Source organism: Syngnathus scovelli, chromosome 5, assembly GCF_024217435.2.
Source record: "Syngnathus scovelli strain Florida chromosome 5, RoL_Ssco_1.2, whole genome shotgun sequence".
In the NCBI taxonomy this organism is placed as follows: Eukaryota; Metazoa; Chordata; class Actinopteri; order Syngnathiformes; family Syngnathidae; genus Syngnathus; species Syngnathus scovelli.
Window position 1 is genome coordinate 18258523 of NC_090851.1, and position 20985 is coordinate 18279507.

A 20985-nucleotide genomic window follows, 5' to 3' on the forward strand; every position below is an offset into this window, starting at 1 on the left:
CTTGGCCAGTCCATCACCTTCACCCTCAGCTTCTTTAGGAAGGCAGTGGTCGTCTTGGAGGTGTGTTTGGAGTCGTTATCGTGTTGGAATACTGCTCCGCGGCCCAGTTTATGGAGGGAGGGATCATGCTCTGCTTTAGTACTCCACAGTACATGTTGGCATTCATTGGTCCCTCAATCAACTGTAAATCCCCAGTGCCAGAAGCACTCATACAGCCCCAGACCATGACGCTCCCACCACCATGCTTGACTGTAGGCGAGACACACTTGTCTTTGTACTCTTCACTTGGTTTTCGCCACACATGCTGGACAGCATCTGAACCAAATATCTTTATCTTGGTCTCATCAACCCACACGACATGGTTCCAGTAACCCATATCCTTACTCTGCTTGTCTTCAGCAAACCTTTTGCGAGCTTCCTTGTCCATCTTTTTTAGAAGAGGCTTTTTCCTGGCACGACAGCCATGCAGACCAATTGAATGCAGTGTGTGGCGTATGGTCCCACCTCTTCAACCTCTACAGCAATGCTGGCAGCACTCATACGCCTGTTTTCCAAAGCCAACCTCTGAATATGACGCTGAGCGCACACACTCAACTTCTTTCGGCGACCATGGCGAGGCCTGTTTTGAATGGAACTTGTCCTCGTAAACCGCTGTATAGTCTTAGCCACCGTGCTACAGCTCAGTTTCAGGGTGTTGGCAATCTTCTTATAGCCTAGGCCATGTAGAGCAATAATTATGTTTTTTAAATCCTCCGACTTCTTTGCCATGAGGTGCCACGTTCAACTTCCTGTGACCAGTATGAGAGTTAAAATACCTAATTTAATACACCTAATCCCTAATCACACCTAACACCTCGTTACACTAAGTCGTCGAATTACACATGGAGGAAACATGTCTAACTGGTCCTAATTTTGGCTTAATTTTGAGATTTTCAGTTAGGATGTACTCACTTTTGTTGCCAGCATTTTACACATTCATTGCTGTATTTTGAGTTACTTTGAAGTAACAATAAATTTACTTTGCTATCCAAGCTCAATAGTGACTACTTAACATTGTATAAAATTGTCATTTCTTCAGTGTTGTCCCATGACAAGATATACCGTATTTTTCGAACTAAAAGTCGCTCCGGAATATACATCGCATCAGCCATAAAATGCACAATAAAGTGAAAAAAAAAACATATGTCGCACCGGAGTATAAGTCGCATTTTGTGGGAAATTTATTTGACAAAATCCAACACAAAGAACAGACATGAACCAGCAACAACAGGCTAAACAGTACGGTATGCTAACGTGACATAAATACAAACGAGGAGCTGAGAACTGGCCTGACGTAAAATTATCAGTTATCCAAATAACTATAACATAAATAACACCTTTATCAAACAATCTGTCACTCCAAATCATTATATCCATCGATTGTCCTTTATGTAAACAACGCCGCATGTGTGCCGTGCCGCTGACGTAGGACTCGTCAACAGTTGCAGTTCAAACTATTTCACAGGCCCATATAACGATATATAAAGTATATATCAAATAACTATTATGTAAACAATAATATTATCAAACCATCTGTGTGACTCCAAATCGTTTAATCCATCGATCAAAATCTTCATCCTTTATGTAAACAATGCCGCGTGTGCGCCGCGCCGCCAGTTGCAGTTCAAATTTTAGTAATCCCTTGCTACATCCGTTTAATCCGGCCCGCCAAACCTGAATAAATTGTATTATTAATTATTTGGGGGGTCATTTTCCCTGCAATTACTATGTTTCCCCAGTAGATGGGGAAGCGCCCGCCCACGCATTTACTCCCGGGAGCCGTGTCAGAAAGCTCGGTGCACACACACAAGTGCGCGTGCATACTTAGTAGTACGGACGCGGCGCACTCCGCACTCTATTTCATCTATCAGTGCCGAATTTCGAGCGTAGGCTGTGACGTCAGTATTCTTGTAATTCGCGCGCTGAGCTTTCAGATACAGTTTTACGCTAATGCCACCCACAAACCTTCCCCTGGAATCCTTCCATTAAAATGAGTGGCCCGAAGAAAAGAAAGGTGGACACTGAGTGCCGAATGTTAAAAAAGAGTGGACAATTTGGCTCGACCTACGTGTGTGAGAAGACCTTCAGCCACATGAACGTCAACAAAGCCCATCACAGATCTAGGTTAACGGACGGACACCTTGGCTCTATCCTAAGAATTACCACAACAAATTTTACTTCAGACGATGATGCAGTAGCAAAAAAGCGAAACCCACAATACTATTGATTTCTTTATTACTTTATTTAGATGTATTCTTTCACTGATTATTCAGGACGATGTATTTGGTCAGAATGTTTGCCGTTGGATGTGATTTCGCCTCATTAGATAAACATATTTCATAAATCTGACCTGCAGGCGCTGAAGTGATGGAAAATGTTATTCATCATAACAGTGTCGTATTTAATAAGAATCACTGATAGTAGTTTTTTGGTGAAATATTTTTTTAATGCTGTTAATAAATGCATTTGTTTTCAAAAAGTTATTTTTTAATATCCATGCTTTATTATCTACTAAAATTAAAAACCTTTTATGCAATGACCTTTACATGTCGTTTATATTACTTCACACAAACACTACATCCATCTGCTCCTGGTTCGGCCCCCCGGTCAAAATTTAGAACCCATTTCGGCCCGCAAGTCAAAACGTTTGCCCGCCCCTGCATTAGAGCCTCAGCAGAAATGTTTGAAACACAACTAAAAATGTATTATCCATCCATCCATCCGTCTATTTTCTGTACCACTTGTCACCACGGGGGTCGTGGGCATGCTGGAGCCTATTTCAGCAGTCATCGGGCAGCAGGTGGGGGACACCCTGAACTGGTTGCCAGCCAATTGCAGAGCACACAGAGAGGAACAACCATAGGCACTCCCACTCAAACCTACAGGCAATTTGGAGTGCTCAATCAGCCTACCATGCATGTTTTTGGGATGTGGGAGTAAACCATAGTTTCGGAAACTCACGCAAACACGGGGAGAACATGCAAACTCCTCACAGGGAGGTGGAATTGAACCCACACCCTCCGAACTGTGGCGCGGACGTGCGAACCAGTGCCCCACCAAGCCACCCTAAAAATGTATTATATATATACTATATGTATATACTCTTGCATTTAGTTAAGTTAAAAGTTAAAGTTAAAGTCCCAATGATCGTCACACACACATCTGGGTGTGGTGAAATTTGTCCTCTGCATTTAACCCATCCCCGTGTGATTTTTGATCCATCCCCTGGGGGAGAGGGGAGCAGTGAGCAGCAGCGGTGCCGCGATCGGGAATCATTTGGTGATCTAAGCCCCCAATTCCAACCCTTAATGCTGAGTGCCAAGCAGGGAGGCAATGGGTCCCGTTTTTATAGTCTTTGGTATGACCCGGCCGGGGTTTGAACCCACAACCTTCCAGTCTCAGGGCGGACACTCTACCTACCACTAGGCCACTGAGCTGGTTGGCCTGTTTGACCGCCACTTCTACAACCACTTCACTGAAGCCATCTTCCTGCAGTGCTTCATCTGATTGAATAGACTTTTACACTATTTTAACTCACATTACATTGCATTAGGTTTTAAATCTTGCTCACCAGCATCAATTGCAGCCTAGTCATCCTGTAAGAGGATTTCCTCCATCTGAAGCCCCTTGTCAAGGTTTCAATTTTTTCCCCAGATGTTTTTTGTTTGTCTTTTTTCTTGTCCCCCTGTGGGTTAAGATCAGGGGATGCCATTAACTGTCAACTGTGGGTATATGAAGCCCTTTTGAGACATGTTTGTGTGTGTAAGAGATATATATAAATAGATTTCACTTGACTTGAAAATTAATTATGAGCAAAATTACATAAAGAAAATGTTGGCTCCAAAACTCAGGTGCAAACCTGAAAAAAAAATCTAATTACAGACAAAGCCCTTTTGCATCATAGAGTCATGTTGCAGTAGTGGCCAAAATCATATTAGAGACAAAGCTGTGCCCCTTTTGCATCCATAGTCATGTTGCAGTTGTGCAAGCAGTGTTTTGAATCACAGAAGCTTCTCACAAAAATAAATACAAAAAAGGTTCTATACAAACCCCCAAACTATAATTACTCAACAAAATCAATCACACTGCCCTAATTAAGAAGAGACAATTGATTAAAAGAACATTGATAAATGGAGTGATATATGAGAATATGTAATCCAAGAGACAACAAACAAAACCTGGAAACTATTGAAACATTCAAACAAATCTTGATTTTATTATAGGCGTATGATGTACCTGAATTGTTTCAGCTTGCTTATGTCTCCATAGGCAAGGGTTAGTGTTTCAGGACGACTGGCGTAGAAGTAGTCCTTGTATTCATCCCACCATACTTCCACTACACGAACGTAATTCTGCAAACATGCACGCATTTATATTTGCTTCAAGAAATTTGAACAAATACAAGGTAAAAACAATTAACACGAACCTTAACCATTTTTAATAAGGACTTAGTATAACAAGTGAAAGAAACCTGTTATATTAGCATGAATAAAAAAAAAAACATTTAACAGGCATGATTTTATGTAACATTAACATATTATTACTATTATACTTTTATAAATGCTGTAACAACTAGGCATGGGTAGGAAACTCTGGTCCTTGAGGGCTGGTGTTTTGCATATTTTCTGTCTCCCTGTTGCAAAACACCTGATTCAAATGGTCAGATAATCAGCAAGGCCTGCAGAAGCTGGATAACAATCATGATCATTCGAATCAGGTGTGTTGCAACAGGGGGACAGAAAACATGCAGGACACTGGCCCTCGAGGACCAGGGTTGCCTACTCATGAACTAAAGGGAGGTTCAGCTGCTTCCGTACTCAAACAGTAGCATTCTAACCTCCACATGTCATAAAACTGACTAAAGATTCACAGCTGAGAACTGGGAAACACATCTGTTATTGGAACTGAATTAGCCTCCCTCACAAACTCTACCATGAAATCCACTTGAAAGCATATTCCAAACTGAGAAAGCACACCTACTATTGGAACTAAATTAGCCTCCCTCGCAAAATCTACCATAGAATCCACTTGAAAGCATAATCCAAACTGGGAACAACACTCACAATGTCTGTTTTGAATCAATCCACAGAGTAGACAGGTTTAAGCAAAGACAATCAGCTTTCATGGTCACTCTCACATGAAATGGACCCCTGCGGAGCCACAAAACACCAGCGCCAACATACATACACTGACCGCATGCCAGAAAATTGGATTAGCATGTCTCGAACTGGCATATTCATGGGTCTATGCCAGACAATTAGGCATCCACAGAATGTGGAATCCATAAAAATAAAGTCCCCCAGCCCTCAAACAAACTCACAGTGACACCTTCACTTACCAATCCTGGAATGACTGTGAGCCCTTGTGACAAAGGCAGGGTTGGACTCACACGTTCAGCTGCTTCCGTACTCAAACAGTAGCATTCTAACCTCCACAAGTGATAAAACTGACTAAAGATTCACAGCTGAGAACTGGGAAACACATCTGTTATTGGAACTGAATTAGCCTCCCTCACAAACTCTACCATGAAATCCACTTGAAAGCATATTCCAAACTGAGAAAGCACACCTACTATTGGAACTAAATTAGCCTACCTCGCAAAATCTACCATAGAATCCACTTGAAAGCATAATCCAAACTGGGAACAACACTCACAATGTCTGTTTTGAATCAATCCACAGAGTAGACAGGTTTAAGCAAAGACAATCAGCTTTCAGGGTCACTCTCACATGAAATGGACCCCTGCGGAGCCACAAAACACCAGCGCCAACATACATACACTGACCGCATGCCAGAAAATTGGATTAGCATGTCTCGAACTGGCATATTCATGGGTCTATGCCAGACAATTAGGCATCCACAGAATGTGGAATCCATAAAAATAAAGTCCCCCAGCCCTCAAACAAACTCACAGTGACACCTTCACTTACCAATCCTGGAATGACTGTGAGCCCTTGTGACAAAGGCAGGGTTGGACTCACACGCTCAGCTGCTTCCGTACTCAAACAGTAGCATTCTAACCTCCACATGTCATAAAACTGACTAAAGATTCACACCTGAGAACTGGGAAACACATCTGTTATTGGAACTGAATTAGCCTCCCTCACAAACTCTACCATGAAATCCACTTGAAAGCATATTCCAAACTGAGAAAGCACACCTACTATTGGAACTAAATTAGCCTCCCTCGCAAAATCTACCATAGAATCCACTTGAAAGCATAATCCAAACTGGGAACAACACTCACAATGTCTGTTTTGAATCAATCCACAGAGTAGACAGGTTTAAGCAAAGACAATCAGCTTTCAGGGTCACTCTCACATGAAATGGACCCCTGCGGAGCCACAAAACACCAGCGCCAACATACATACACTGACCGCATGCCAGAAAATTGGATTAGCATGTCTCGAACTGGCATATTCATGGGTCTATGCCAGACAATTAGGCATCCACAGAATGTGGAATCCATAAAAATAAAGTCCCCCAGCCCTCAAACAAACTCACAGTGACACCTTCACTTACCAATCCTGGAATGACTGTGAGCCCTTGTGACAAAGGCAGGGTTGGACTCACACGCTCAGCTGCTTCCGTACTCAAACAGTAGCATTCTAACCTCCACATGTCATAAAACTGACTAAAGATTCACACCTGAGAACTGGGAAACACATCTGTTATTGGAACTGAATTAGCCTCCCTCACAAACTCTACCATGAAATCCACTTGAAAGCATATTCCAAACTGAGAAAGCACACCTACTATTGGAACTAAATTAGCCTCCCTCGCAAAATCTACCATAGAATCCACTTGAAAGCATAATCCAAACTGGGAACAACACTCACAATGTCTGTTTTGAATCAATCCACAGAGTAGACCGGTTTAAGCAAAGACAATCAGCTTTCATGGTCACTGTTAGATAAATTGTATATATATGTTATCATGCGTTCCCTAATGAGTACTTATTAATAAAGTTATTGCGCAGAATGCTTGCTGTTTCTTCTTGCAGACATCACCTAGTCCACAACAAGTCAAACGATGCTGGCTGGAGCTTCCTGACCTTCTACACATCTGGGAATCCAAGAAAGTTGTTGATGTCTGCACATGTCATTTTGTCTATGCACTCTTTTCACATGACTACTTTGTTTCCCATAACATTTTATCCTTGCGACTTCTAGTTTCACATAGAATCTCGTTTCTTCTCTCATGAGACAAAGCCCACGCTTTCCCCCCCACCTATCAGGGGCTAGTCTCACATTGTAGGTAGGGCATTCCTGAATAAAAAGAGAGGAGTGTAAACAAGACCTTTAGTGTATTTTGGATTGCTGTAAGTCTGGATGCACTCCTCGCGAGAAAAGACTCAACATTCTGTCTCACTGGTTTTGTCTGCTGATCCTTTTGCTGAATCTGAACCTAACAGATTTTTGGGGGCTCGTTCCGGGATCTCAATAGGACTATTTCTGGTTCCGGCCGACTTTTCGACGCAGGACAAGTCCTTGGCCAAGGCATATAGATAGAGAAACCCTTTTCACGGGGCTGTCTCGATCAGTCGGTTGGACGCCGGAGTGGTTGACTGTGAGTACGAATCTTGATTCTGTTGAAGTAATGAAAGTGCAGTGACAAGAGGTCACTTAAAACCTTGACAATTCTAGACCCTATCAAGTGCAATTAGAAACAGTAAATTCCGCTGGGATGATGGAGTCCCCTGACTGATGAGTCAGTTAAATTCCATGGGAGAGCGGACCCATCTGTTTTCTAAAGAAGTACAGGTAATTTGGAGCAGTTAAATTCCGCTGAGGTGTCGTGGGCCTCCTAATTAACCTTCCTAATGTGTTAGTGTTAGCTTTCTGCTGCCATCTGTGGTGTTTTCTTAACTCTGGTTTAGCTGGTTTGGCTTCTTTATCCGTGAAAAGATAGGTTTTATATCGGCTTTGGGGAAAAAGCAAAAATAGGGTTTTTCTTACACAGTAGGAAGGTTAAAGAGTTTAGATTTTGTTAAGTTCCACGGGAGGGCGGACTCCCCTGCTTGCCTGTGAGACGATAAGGATGTGCATTGTGTGTGTGTGTGTGTGTGTGTATGGTTTGACTGAGAGTGATCTCATTTGAGCTCTCCTTTATGTAAACAGTGGTTTTGTGTAAAAGCAGAGGAAAGGAGACTTACCACTCATTGAATATTTTACCACTGTCCGGTGAATAAAGTTGGCTTTAGGACACTGTAGGTGCCATTCGAATTGCCAACTCCGAAATTTAGAGAAATAAACCATGGGAAAATCAAATAGCAAACAAAAGCCGCTACCCCGACATGAATTGAAATGCAAGGGGTCGGCACCGACAATATAAAATATCTTGACAAATGCATATTTTGGACAGAGGGGATTGCATTATGTGACGTGGCGGTGGCGAGGCTCTCCGCACTTCAGTTGCTCCCCCCACCCTTGTTATCAGCTGGGAAGATTGTCATGTCTATGTTGTGGGCCCGTGTGTTTGTTTCTGTGTATGTTTGTCTTTGTGTATCGGTTCGTTATAAAGGATGGAATTGCGTTAAATTGGTGCACGAAAGCGGTGTGCTAGACAATGGTTTATCAGATTTGCATTGTTAAATGTAAAAAATTAGAAATGATAGAATAATCTGAGGGTTGTGGTCAGAAACTCGTCCAACGAGGAGAGTGCCCAGCCCTCATAAAAATGTGAGAGTAGGAGAGAACATACATTGTAGAATTGGATAAAATTAAATTATGATTGCAGATTTTAAATTTAGGAGGAATTATTGATTGGTTATGACATAAGACTATACAAGGACACATGTAAGGACAAGTCAAAGATTTGAATCACTTAGAGTTAAAAACAACATTGCAAGGGGGGCACTTTTTATCAAAAGGACACCAAGTAAAGTATTAAGTAGTGGGCATTCGTGATTGGGATTGAATTAAGGATAAATTTAGGTCAATGATTAGAAATCAATGGTGCTCTACACAAAAAGGCTTACATTTTAATGGGGAAATATTTGGAGTACTGACCCTCTCTCTGCACGTTGTTGGTTTACATAGATCATGGGCCTAGTTTATTTGGTTTTGTTTGTGGTTTGGGGTTATTTTGTTTATTGTTAAGGTGTCCCTTGTTATTCTCTTATCCCCTGCATTGCAAATGTCTTCTTGATGCAGATAGGTTAACAGGCTGGGACTTTAGTGAGGAGATAATTTGTCGATTGATGGGGGTTAGTAATTGTCCAAATTCTAGTCACATGTTTTGAGGGACCACAGCAACAACATTATATTTAATTTCCAGGCCATTATTTGGTATGATATGACAGTGTCTAGCTAAATAGACTGTTCTATCAACAAAATGTGAGAGTGAAGGAGGAGGTTTGATTTGTAATCTGACATTTGGGTCCCATTTTGAAGAGCATAGATTGTTTTTGTTTGTTTATTTTTAAGATATGTTTAACAGTTTATCTCGGTGCAGTAAGGATATAGAAATTTTGCAAGACTTAAAATTAAAAATTAAAAAGCAAAATTACATTCTCATTTTCCCAGATGTGAGGGAAATTGAAAGATAAGGAAGACGAAGAAAAGATAAAAAAGAACTTGCTGTTGCACAGACAGGAAGATGATGACACAGTGTCAGCGCGAGCTCGCTTAAAAACCGCAGCTGAGAATGTGATGAGTGAAGATGAGAAAAATGATAAAATTACAAAGACAGATGTTGTGGCACGGCAAAGCGAACCATCCTTTCCGTCTTTGTACCCCAAATTAAAGAACTCATTGCTTCCTATAATTTGAGAGGTGATGAAGTACAACAGGTTTTCATGGCATCCTTAACCAAACATTGGGCAAGCGTTAAAGACACCTGGAGTCCTTTTGATCTCCAGGGCCGTCCATTGGAATATAACGGGGTGCCATTACAAATACAAATTGACCAACTATTGCAGGATAAAAATAAAATTTCAACGTAGAGCAAGTTACACAGACATTGGCCGGACTAAACAAAAACAAGATAAGTTGTTTGAAGACTTTAGACACAGACCAGAAAGAGTCTTCAACTGATGTCTATGATCAACAACTCAAAAATGCTCTACATGCAAATTTGCGACCAGTATTATGTCGACAACGAATAAATTCGACAATTTTTTTCCCTATAAAATGGTGCCGTTTGGGTTTGAAGTACAGTCGCTTCAAAGGAGGAAAAGCATGATTTAAGATACGCGATTGATCAATGAGAAGGCCCTTGTGCCAGGGGTGTCAAACTCATTTGTTTGCGGGCCGTGGTTTATTCATGGCTTCTTTTGGAGGGCCAGTATGACTGTCATGCCCGAGTAGATGTGTGAGCGCCTCATATTGTGGGAGCTGCGGAATAAGCTGACGAGTACCTCGCTTTCAAATCAGACAAGTAAAAACTGGTCTAATATTTGAAATTTAACATATTACTAAAAGTGAAGATAATTTGCGATTCGAGTGATGGCACATGTATATGAAGCACAATTTGACACCTGTGCCTTATACAAAGGTAAAGTTGGATTGGAATTTGATGAAACGGATATGGACATCCACATATTCCATTAGAGTTTAAATTGCTTGCAATGTAATTGCGATTTAATTAACACCTGTGTGATTGTTTGATTGATTGATTGAGTGAGTGAGTGAGTGAGTGAGTGAGTGAGTGAGTGAGTGAGTGAGTGAGTGAGTGAGTGAGTGAGTGAGTGAGTGAGTGAGTGAGTGAGTGAGTGAGTGAGTGAGTGAGTGAGTGAGTGAGTGAGTGAGTGAGTGACTTTTCTGTCGCCTGCACGTCATCTTTCTTGCATGGCTACGTTGCTGTCTCAGCCACATCTGACCGTTGAAAGATGCACGACACTCAATCCTGCCACTCTCATTCCCCTTCCTGGCGACGGCGAATTCCATGATTGTGTCGGTGCTGCCCGACAAGTTGCAAAGGCTCGGCCTGATTTGGAAGATACGCCTCTGCCAGATGGTCATGTGTTTTTTGTTGATGGGTCTTCTAAGAAAAATGAATCTGGTGTGACCCTTACTGGGTATGCCATTGTTACTGCCGACATGGTTTTGGAGGCTGCTAAACTGCCATCCAATATGTCTGCACAGGCCGCTGAGCTCATTGCTTTGACTGGGGCCTGCAAATTGTTTGTAAACAAATCCGTCACTATCTGGACTGATAGTCAGTATGCTTTTGCTGCAGTACACGTGTTTGCTCAGCAGTGGAGCAACCGTGGCATGATAACTTCTGCAGGGAAGCCCGTCAACCCATTCCACATTACTGACTCAACTTTTGGACGCTGTCCAGCTACATTTAAAGGTAGCGGTTTGCAAGTGTGCTGCTCACACTGCGTGCTCTGATCCTGTTTCTTTCGGTAATGCTTTTGCTGACAAATCCGCGAAGGCCGCTGCAGAAGGCCTGCTACGTGTCCTCTCGTCTCTCACAGCTCATGATTCGATGTCACACATCTCCCCTGATGTGTTGCTTGACATGCAGTCTCAGAGCCCCTCCCAGGAACGGCTCTCTTGGGGTAACGGGGTGCGACTAAAAACACTGTTGGTCTTTTTGTGTGACCTTTGGGCAGACCTGTCTTGCCTCATAACTTGTTCAAATGGGCTGCTGTTTCGAGTCATGGGGTCACCCATGTCTCGACGGGGGGTATGGTGAAACAAGTTGAAGCTATTTATACAACATACGGCTTTGCAGCTTTTTCAAAACAATTTTGCAGAGTGTGTTTGATCTGTGCTAATCATAACCCACAAGGCAATTTAAGACCTCAGAGAGGGAAATTCCCGACTCCATTGTATCCATTTCAGACAATACATATGGATTATATCCAATTACATAAATGTGAAGGGAAAGAATATTGTTTGGTCATAATAGACGCATTTTCTAAATGGGTAGAAACATTTCCTACCAAACATGCTGATGCACTCACAGTGGCAAAAGCCTTATGCAAAGACATCATTCCAAGATACGGTATTCCAGAAAAATTTACAGCGACAATGGTCCACATTTTGTAAATCAGATCACATTGGGAGAATGTTCCACATAAATCTAAAGAATCATTGTTCCTATCGTCCACAATCAGTTGTTGAGAGATCTAACGCGACTATAAAAAACAGATTAAAGAAGAAACCAAACGACCATGGACTCAGTGCTTAGACCTGGTCAAAATGTACATAAATATTACAAGTACAATAGGGCTAACTCCCTATGAAACAATGTTTGGAAGGCCTTACAGGCTTCCTCAGTTCAAGAACACATGGGAGATTCCCGAGGAAGCCACGTTAGCTGATTACATGAGAAATATGTTGGAACGTCAAAAAAATCTAACCAATAACACTGATGATGAACCCATTTCTCCGCGGGAAGACCCCAAAGTGGTACCGGGAGACTGGGTCTTGATCAAGAGTATCAAGAGGAAGAATTGGCATTCACCCAAGTGGGAAGGTCCTTTTTTGGTACTACTCACGACACCTAATGCTTTGAAAATAGCCGAACGCAACACGTGGATTCATTTATCTCATTGTAAAAAGGTGATCTCTGCAGACCCAACCTAAAGTACGGAAGGTGAGCAAAGTCTGGTAATAGTGCCTGATCCTGGTGCCAAGATCCAGGGTTGACACGAAAGCTAGCAGAAGCCAATTTCCAAGACACCAACCCGAAGCTCAGGGTGTTGACTCTGAGGAGATCCAAAAACATGAGCATTAGAGAGTCATTTGGTGAGTGCTTTAATCAGGCTGTGGCCTGCGCTGTCTGCCATGTGTTTTTGGTTGCTTTTGCTGGTTTGTTTTACCATTGTGTTTTTTTCGGGGGTTATTTTATTTGGAGGGATAGAGTACCATGAGCCTCGAACATTATTCTCTCAGGCGACTGCTAACGCTAATTCTAATCGATATGGCTCATGGGGAGAAATTGCTAGACATAAGCGCGACACTAAATCCCCTTTTGATCATGTTGTTTGTATTCCAGGAACCGTCCGTGTTCCAACCTGTGTACCATGGCTTTTGTCTTGGGCTTATAATAACTCATTAATGTTTACTGTGGCTCCTAATACATCTTCTTCTATTATTTTACCTTTGAAAAGTTTGAAAGGGTTTCGTATCGGTCGCCCCACTACTGGAGATAAATGGCTCGGGTATTGGTGGTATTTAACTGGCCACCCGGTTAACACCGGCTGGGGCACCCTTGTCACCACACAAATGCGAGGGTATTGGCCCTCTGGTTCCAGTGACGAGGCTGTGTTCTTTGCTAAACGAGTGACTTTGATAAATCGGGGCACAAGCCTCGTTTTGACTCTTACACTCCCTGATGGTCAAATTCGTCCTCCAAATGCCACCTTGTTTAACACTTCTTGTTGAGGTTTTCAACTGTGGGCTTGGTCCTCTGGAATCGATCCTCGCTTTCCTATTGCTATTTGCCTTAATGAAACAATGTCGATCGCTGACCGTCCCGTTACAAATAAATACACCCTGTCAGCAGGAGCAAAAATCACAAGTACGCTCCTCACTGATGTAGACAGCTATTTTGTGGCCTCCACAGGGATAAGCGGTCATACTAACAACTGGCTTCTTATGGCTGAGCAGGCCGCAAAGATGGCTGGCGCCAGTTGCGTTGCATGCATGGGTCCAAGACCTCTTTTTGAAAATCATACCTGCAAATATAGTTCCTAAGTGTGCTGTTGTTTTAATGTTAAACTCATCCATTTCACCCACTCATGATTGTTTTAAATGGGATAAGGTTTACCCTGTTGCCTCTATGACAAAATATAAACCCCTTTTTTCGTCCGATGTAGCTAAGGGTAATTTTACATGTCTTAGATTACCTGGTACCGGTGAGAAGCTCGGCGCCCTGCCTCCTCTATGGTGTGGGTCCATGACCAATGTCACTGCCCCTTTTTTGCCCATTGCTCGTAGTGATGTTTGGTTTTGGTGTAATAGTAACAAACTTTATGATAGGTTGCCTTTCGACAGCTCCGGAATTTGCGCTTTGGTAACCCTATTGCTACCTGTTCATTTGATACCGATGTCCTCTTATGATCTGACATCTTTTGCTAAGTCCGTGGTTCCCGTATTCTGGCCGAGAACGAAGCGAAGCGCCGAATGGCGGGGCGCGGCTAATCCAATTTACATTGACGCCATTGGTGTTCCTAGAGGAGTACCGGATGAGTATAAGCTGGTGAATCAGATAGCAGCTGGTTTTGAATCTGCCCTGTGTTGGTGGTGTACTATTAACAAAAATGTTGACAGGATTAACTACGTCCATTACAACGTGCAGAGGCTTGGAAAGTGGTCCGAGGCGGGTTTCAAGGCGGTCCACTCCCAACTGGCCGCTACTTCCCTCATGGCTTTCCAGAATCGAATGGCCCTTGACATGCTACTCTCAAAGGAGGGCGGTGTCTGCGCCATGTTCGGTGAGCAATGTTGCAAGTTTATTCCGAATAATACTGCAGCCGGCGGAAGCCTGTCCCAGGCCCTTGAGGGCCTGCGGACCTTGAACGGGAAGATGAAGGAGCACAGTGGGGTGAACACAGAGGTTTGGACCGACTGGTTGAACGTGTTCGGAAAGTACCGCACCCTGGTTTCCTCTGCCCTGGTCTCCATAGCCGTTTTCTCTGCCATTTTGATCTTGTGTGGATGTTGTTGCATCCCTTGTCTCCGATCCCTAATTAACAGACTAATTACAACTGCTATCTCTCCACCAGCTGAGACTTTCCCGTTGCTCCAAAGGGATGACCTTTCGATCGACGCGGGTTCCTTCTCTAGTGACGACCCGGTCGGCGACTCTATTGTGGTAAACCTGTCCGGTTTGTTTCTTGACCCTAGCTTTGCCGATTATGACTCAGTTTCCTCCTGAGTGTAAGTTAGTTCTTGCGAAATGTGATCCCTTGGCTGAAAATCTTTTTGAATTGGCCATATGGGTGATGGGTTGTTCTCCGGGAACTTATGATAAAACAGGGGGGAATTGTTAGATAAGTTGTATATATATGTTATCATGCGTTCCCTAATGAGTACTTATTAATAAAGTTATTGCGCAGAATGCTTGCTGTTTCTTCTTGCAGACATCACCTAGTCCACAACAAGTCAAACGATGCTGGCTGGAGCTTCCTGACCTTCTACACATCTGGGAATCCAAGAAAGTTGTTGATGTCTGCACATGTCATTTTGTCTATGCACTCTTTTCACATGACTACTTTGTTTCCCATAACATTTTATCCTTGCGACTTCTAGTTTCACATAGAATCTCGTTTCTTCTCTCATGAGACAAAGCCCACGCTTTCCCCCCCACCTATCAGGGGCTAGTCTCACATTGTAGGTAGGGCATTCCTGAATAAAAAGAGAGGAGTGTAAACAAGACCTTTAGTGTATTTTGGATTGCTGTAAGTCTGGATGCACTCCTCGCGAGAAAAGACTCAACATTCTGTCTCACTGGTTTTGTCTGCTGATCCTTTTGCTGAATCTGAACCTAACAGTCACTCTCACATGAAATGGACCCACAAAACACCAGCGCCAACATACATACACTGACCGCATGCCAGAAAATTGGATTAGCATGTCTCGAACTGGCATATTCATGGGTCTATGCCAGACAATTAGGCATCCACAGAATGTGGAATCCATAAAAATAAAGTCCCCCAGCCCTCAAACAAACTCACAGTGACACCTTCACTTACCAATCCTGGAATGACTGTGAGCCCTTGTGACAAAGGCAGGGTTGGACTCACACGCTCAGGATAAACTATGCACTAATGCGCATCTGATGGTTTAATGTTGATTTTCTTTCACGGCTTTCCATGGTTGAACAAACACAATTTCTGACATGTTCGGGTGATTTGTCATGTACTTTGTTGTGAAGTGTGCAAAGCACTGTTACATGGATTTTTTTCAACAATACTACATCAGCATGTGAGAGGTCCCACACTCATTCATTCAGAGCAATCACTGAGTTGATTACAATAAAAATATCCTGTTATAATGTTGATGACTCCATGTGAAAGAAGTAATTATGAAATCACAAAGTGGTAAATTTTCCCTCCTTCACAGACAAGGAAGTGGGCAACTCTATGTTGCATGAGCAGTACTACTTAAGGAGATGCAAAACTTGCTCTCCAAGGAAGTGGGCAACTCTATGTTGCATGAGCAGTTCTACTTAAGGAGACGCAAAACTTGCTCTCGTCCCTGAAACTTCTTGCCTGAAACCTCTCGCCTGAAACCTCTCTTCTGACATTTCTCTGCAAAAAAAGAAAAATATATTTGCAACTCGTTTTTACTTTGTACTCCCTGTTGCCATTATCACTTTTGCCTCCAGCCTTGCAACGCTAACGGTGTTGTGCGCGGAACAATGGCTTTGGCATGCCATTACAAAGGTCAGCAGTTTAAGGCTTGACTGGAAAGTGTCGCCTCTGCTGCCACGCGCCTCGCCAAAGGCGAGGCAGCTTTGGTGCAAGGCCGGCCCCTCATGCTTGAGCAGAGAAGAACCCCCTGAGCCTTGTGACTTTTTTTCATTTTTGAATTAAACTTGAGTCATTGATAATGAAGGGATACACACGCCGGACTTGTGTGTGGGCAGCTTGTGTTCAATGTCTGCTCAGTCGCAGTGTGCATGTAGGTGTGACTGGTTGTTCATCTCTACATGTGTTCTGCGACTGGCTGGCAACCAGTTTAGAATGTAGTCTGCCTTTCACCTGGTGTCAGCTGGGATAGGCTCCAGCACCTACTGCGAACCTGAACAGGATAAGCGGTGTTGAAAATGAATGGATGGAGTTTAACTTGATTTTTGCTACTCCCTATTTCATTTTTTCTCTAAATTTGCTTCTTCCTGTGACATTGGCCTTCATCCTCTTTGGTGTGCCCCACTGCTACCTCGTAGCACACATGCAGACGCGCAGTCAATAAGTCAAATGAACCCGTACCAATGTCAATTGAATATATAACGACGCATGAACAATTAAGCTTTCATAAAGCGTCTCAGAACACGTCGGGTTTACATATGGTGGTGACTGGTGAAAGGAAATAGACAAGACAGGGCACTTTAGCTGCAAAGAAGCTGCTTATTTTTTGCTCTTAAATTAGACAAGAAGAGGCTAATCCTTGTGATATGTACTATGTATGTATGATATGTATGATAAGTAGTCATAAGTAGATATGTCCATGAAAACTTTGGTGTCAATTGATAGCTGTTTTTGGACATTTTAAGCCAGGCATGGGCTAACTATGGCCTGCAGGCCATGTAGAATAGAATATAATAGAATACTATAGAATAGATCTTTATTGCCATTGTCTCCCTTGTACAACAAAATTTAAAAGTGCCAGTTAATCAGTGCATAAAATAAAATAAATAAATAGAATAAATAGAATAAAAAGATTAAAAATATTTAAAAAGTACAATCTAAAAGACCTACAGAAGAACATACACAGACATACACCGACAATCTTTTTTTTTTTTTTTTTTAGCGGCATTTAACGTGACTACTACTGTGGGGTAAAACTGTTTGCAAATCTGCTAGTCCTTGACCTAATCGATATGTAGCGTCTGCCTGATGGCAACAGTTCGAAAAGGGAGTGGCCAGGGTGGGAAATGTCCTTCAGAATGTTCTGTGTTTTTTTGAGACAGCGGGTTCTGTGTAGGTCTTCCAGTGTGGGGAGAGGGCAGCCAATGATTTTCTGTGCTGTGTTGATGACTCCTTGGAGCTTTTTCCTCTGAGCTGCAGTGCAATACGTTAAAGTGCTTTCTATGAAACAGCGATAGAAAGACACCAGAAGTCTTTGCGTAATGTTGTACCTCCTAAGCACCCTTAGGAAGTAGAGTCTTCGCTGGGCCTTTTTTAGCAGCTCAAAGGTGTTCACGCTCTAGGTGAAATCCTCCTCGATGTGGACTCCCAGGTAGCGGAAGGAGGACACCCTCTCCACACAGACCCTATTTATGATAGCTGGTGGAATGTCCGTTTTATTTTTCCTCCTAAAACCAATGATCAGGTCTCGGGTTTTAGCCGTGTTTAGGAGCAGATTGTTCTCTCCGCACCACTTTGGTAGCTGCACCACTTTGTCCCTGTAGGCAGACTCATCAACCTTTGAGATGAGCCCCACCACGGTGGTGTCATCCGCAAACTTCACAATAGTGTTGTTGTGGTGGGCGGGGTGCATGTATGTGTGTAGAGCGTGTAAAGCAGTGGGCTCAGTACGCAGCCCTGTGGGGAGCCGGTACCAAGACTGAGAGGTGTGGACGTATGACGGCCCACTCTCACCCTCTGGCTGCAACCCGTCAAGAAGCTCTTAATCCGCATGCAGGTATTGTGTGGAAGTGCCAGACACCCCAGTATGTCCATCAGTCTGTGGGGGAGGATGGTGTTAAAAGCAGAGCTAAAGTCCACGAAGAGCATCCGCACATAGTTTCCCGGCTGCTCCAGATGGGACAGTGCAGCATGGAGGGCTGTAGCTACTGCATCCTCTGTGGATCTATTTGCCCTGTAGGCAAACTGGTGGGGGTCAAAACCTCTAAGCAGGAATGATGTGATGTGACCCCGTACCAGCTTTTCAAGGCACTTCATCACCACCAGGGTGAGTGTGACAGGCCGGTAGTTATTGAGGCTGGTGATGTGGCGTTTCTTGAGCAAGGGGACTATAATGGAGGCTTTTAAACAGGATGGGGTGGTGGACTCTGTAAGGGACTGGTTGAAGATCTTTGTGATCTGCGCAGTCCTTCAGGACACGCCCAGCGACGCCGTCAGGACCCGCAGCTTTCCTCGAGTTGATGGACCGCAGCGTGCACCTCACCTCATGCTCCTTCACTGTAAGGGTGAAGCTGCTGCGGACTCCCTCACAAGATGTGATGTGTAGATTGGCTCTGGCTATGCTGTAGAGAGCCCCGTCCTCCGACCTGAGGGACAGAGCGGTGTCCCTCTCCTTCAGCAGCCGAAGGACCTCCCGGGTCATCCAGGGCTTCTGGTTGGGGTATATCCGTATAAGTTTGTCCACTGGGACAGTGTTTGTGCAGTGCTTGATATAACACAGAACACTGTCTGTGAACAGGTTCAGGTCCCGGTGTTCGAAGATGTCCCAGTAAATCCTGTCGAAACAGTCCTGCAACTGTTGACAGGCATCATCAGGCCAGGTTTTAACAGATTTTGTGATGGCAGGAGCTGATTTCCTGATGATGGTATATGCAGGGATTAATAGCAGTGACATGTGGTCTGTCCCAGGTGAGGTAGCTGTTTTGCCCTGTAGCCTAGCTTGATGTTGGAGTAGACCTTGTCCAGAGTGTTAACTCCTTTAGTGGCACATTTAACATGCTGGTGGAAACTAGGGAGTGCTGCTTTCAAGTCTACACGATTAAAGTCCCCTGCCAAGATGTGGACTGCGTCAGGATATCTGCTCAGCTGGCTGCTAATACTGCCATGTAATAGTCCAGCAGCTAGCTTAGCATTAGCCTCCGGACGTATGTAAACAACAGTCGTTATGACTACGGTAAAGTCAACGTTCAGCTTTGTAATCCAACCCGCTGTAGTTGTTTAAACCACGGTATTTTCATGACCATATAGGTAAGGTGCACCTAAAAGTCGGGAATTTTCTCCCAAATGGATGCATGGCACCTTATGGTGTGATGCGCCGTGCCCTAAAGTGTGACCAAAACTTGTGGACGCGGTTATGTGAATGGGAGCATTTCTGGCCGGCACGCTATTTGTATAGAGAGGCGGATGTAACTGAGGCCAGCATGCGGAGATTAGGGGTGAAGGTTGCACGTCAGCGATTACGCCAAAGACATGACCCCCCACCCTGTGGGTAAATAGTGCTGGTATGTGCGTTGAACAACACAACATCGGTTTGGCAAAGCAGTATCACTCTTCTTCACCATTTTAACGTTGCGTGTCTGAGCCCTTCTGTGAAAATGAGTGAACCGAAGAAAAGAAAAGTGGAAAGTGCAAAATATGCTAGCCAGCAGTCGGCGCGCAAGCAGGAGGTCACTGCAGAGAAGTTGCTGGAGAATTTACACCTAGCAAAAAAAAAAATTCACATAAAAACTTGTATTCAATTTTCTGTACCAAGGCAAGATTTTTTTGCTGGCATTCAAATTGGCAAAGGCCAGCAAGCCTTTCTCAGAGGGTGAGTTTTTGAAAGACTGCATAATGGAGACAGCAGGTTTCTTTGTCAGAAGGACAAAGGCAAGTTTGAAAAGATCAGTTTATCACAAAGGACATTGACTCACCGTGTGGAGCTCATTGATGAAAATATTGCCGGTGAGTTAAACAAAAAGGCAGAGTCCTTTACATTATATTCAATAGCACTGGATGAAAGAAAGACACTGCCCAGCTCCTAGTTTTTATCCAGGGGATTAACAAAAGGTTTGAGATAATGGAGACATTTTTAACCATGGAGTCCCTAAAAAGAAAAACGCAGGGTGAAGACTTGCATGACAGGGTGTCTGCTGCCATCGAGAGTGAAGCTACCTTGGAGTAAACTTGTCAATATCACCACGGATGGATTCCCAAATGAAACTGGAAAAAACTTCGGTGCTGCTGAAAAGAATCCAGGATGAAGTGAAAGAGAGAAACCCTGACCAGGTTGTTGTTTTTTAACTGCATTATTCATCAGGAATCTCTGTGTAAGTCTGTGCTGCAACTTAATCATGTGATGATTCCAGTGGCAAAACTTGTGAACTTTATACGAGTAAAGGGACTACAGCACCGCCAGTTCATTGCCTTCCTGGAGGAAACCGATGCAGATCACCAGGACTTGCTTTACCATTCTTGTATCCTTTGGTTAAGTTAGGGAAAAGTTTTTCAAAGAGTGCGGGAGCTTAAAGAGGATATTTACACATCTTTGGAGATGGGGGGGAAATCCAACAAATTTCCTGAGTTGAGTGACAAGAACTGGCTTTGTGACTTTGTGTTTGCTGTGTGTTGGAATAATTTAGGTGAAGCCTTGGCCTGCCAGACCTGAGGCCTTATATTTTACGAGTTGAACTTGT

The 20985-nt window shown here is 43.4% G+C and overlaps 1 protein-coding gene across 23 annotated transcripts in view; it reads right to left on the reverse strand.

Annotated features, from left to right (window-relative positions):
* The window catches only part of galnt7 (UDP-N-acetyl-alpha-D-galactosamine: polypeptide N-acetylgalactosaminyltransferase 7), a 309242-nt gene that overhangs the window by 139070 nt on the left and 149187 nt on the right, over window positions 1-20985 (reverse strand). For 21 of the 23 annotated variants that reach the window (XM_049721363.2, XM_068650729.1, XM_068650738.1 and 18 more), the window contains exon 10: window positions 4276-4391. The exons of the other annotated variants lie outside the window; for them this stretch is intronic. In XM_049721363.2, coding sequence (XP_049577320.1) covers window positions 4276-4391 — 116 coding nt within the window. The remainder of the gene's footprint in view (window positions 1-4275; window positions 4392-20985) is intronic. 23 annotated transcript variants of the gene reach the window in all.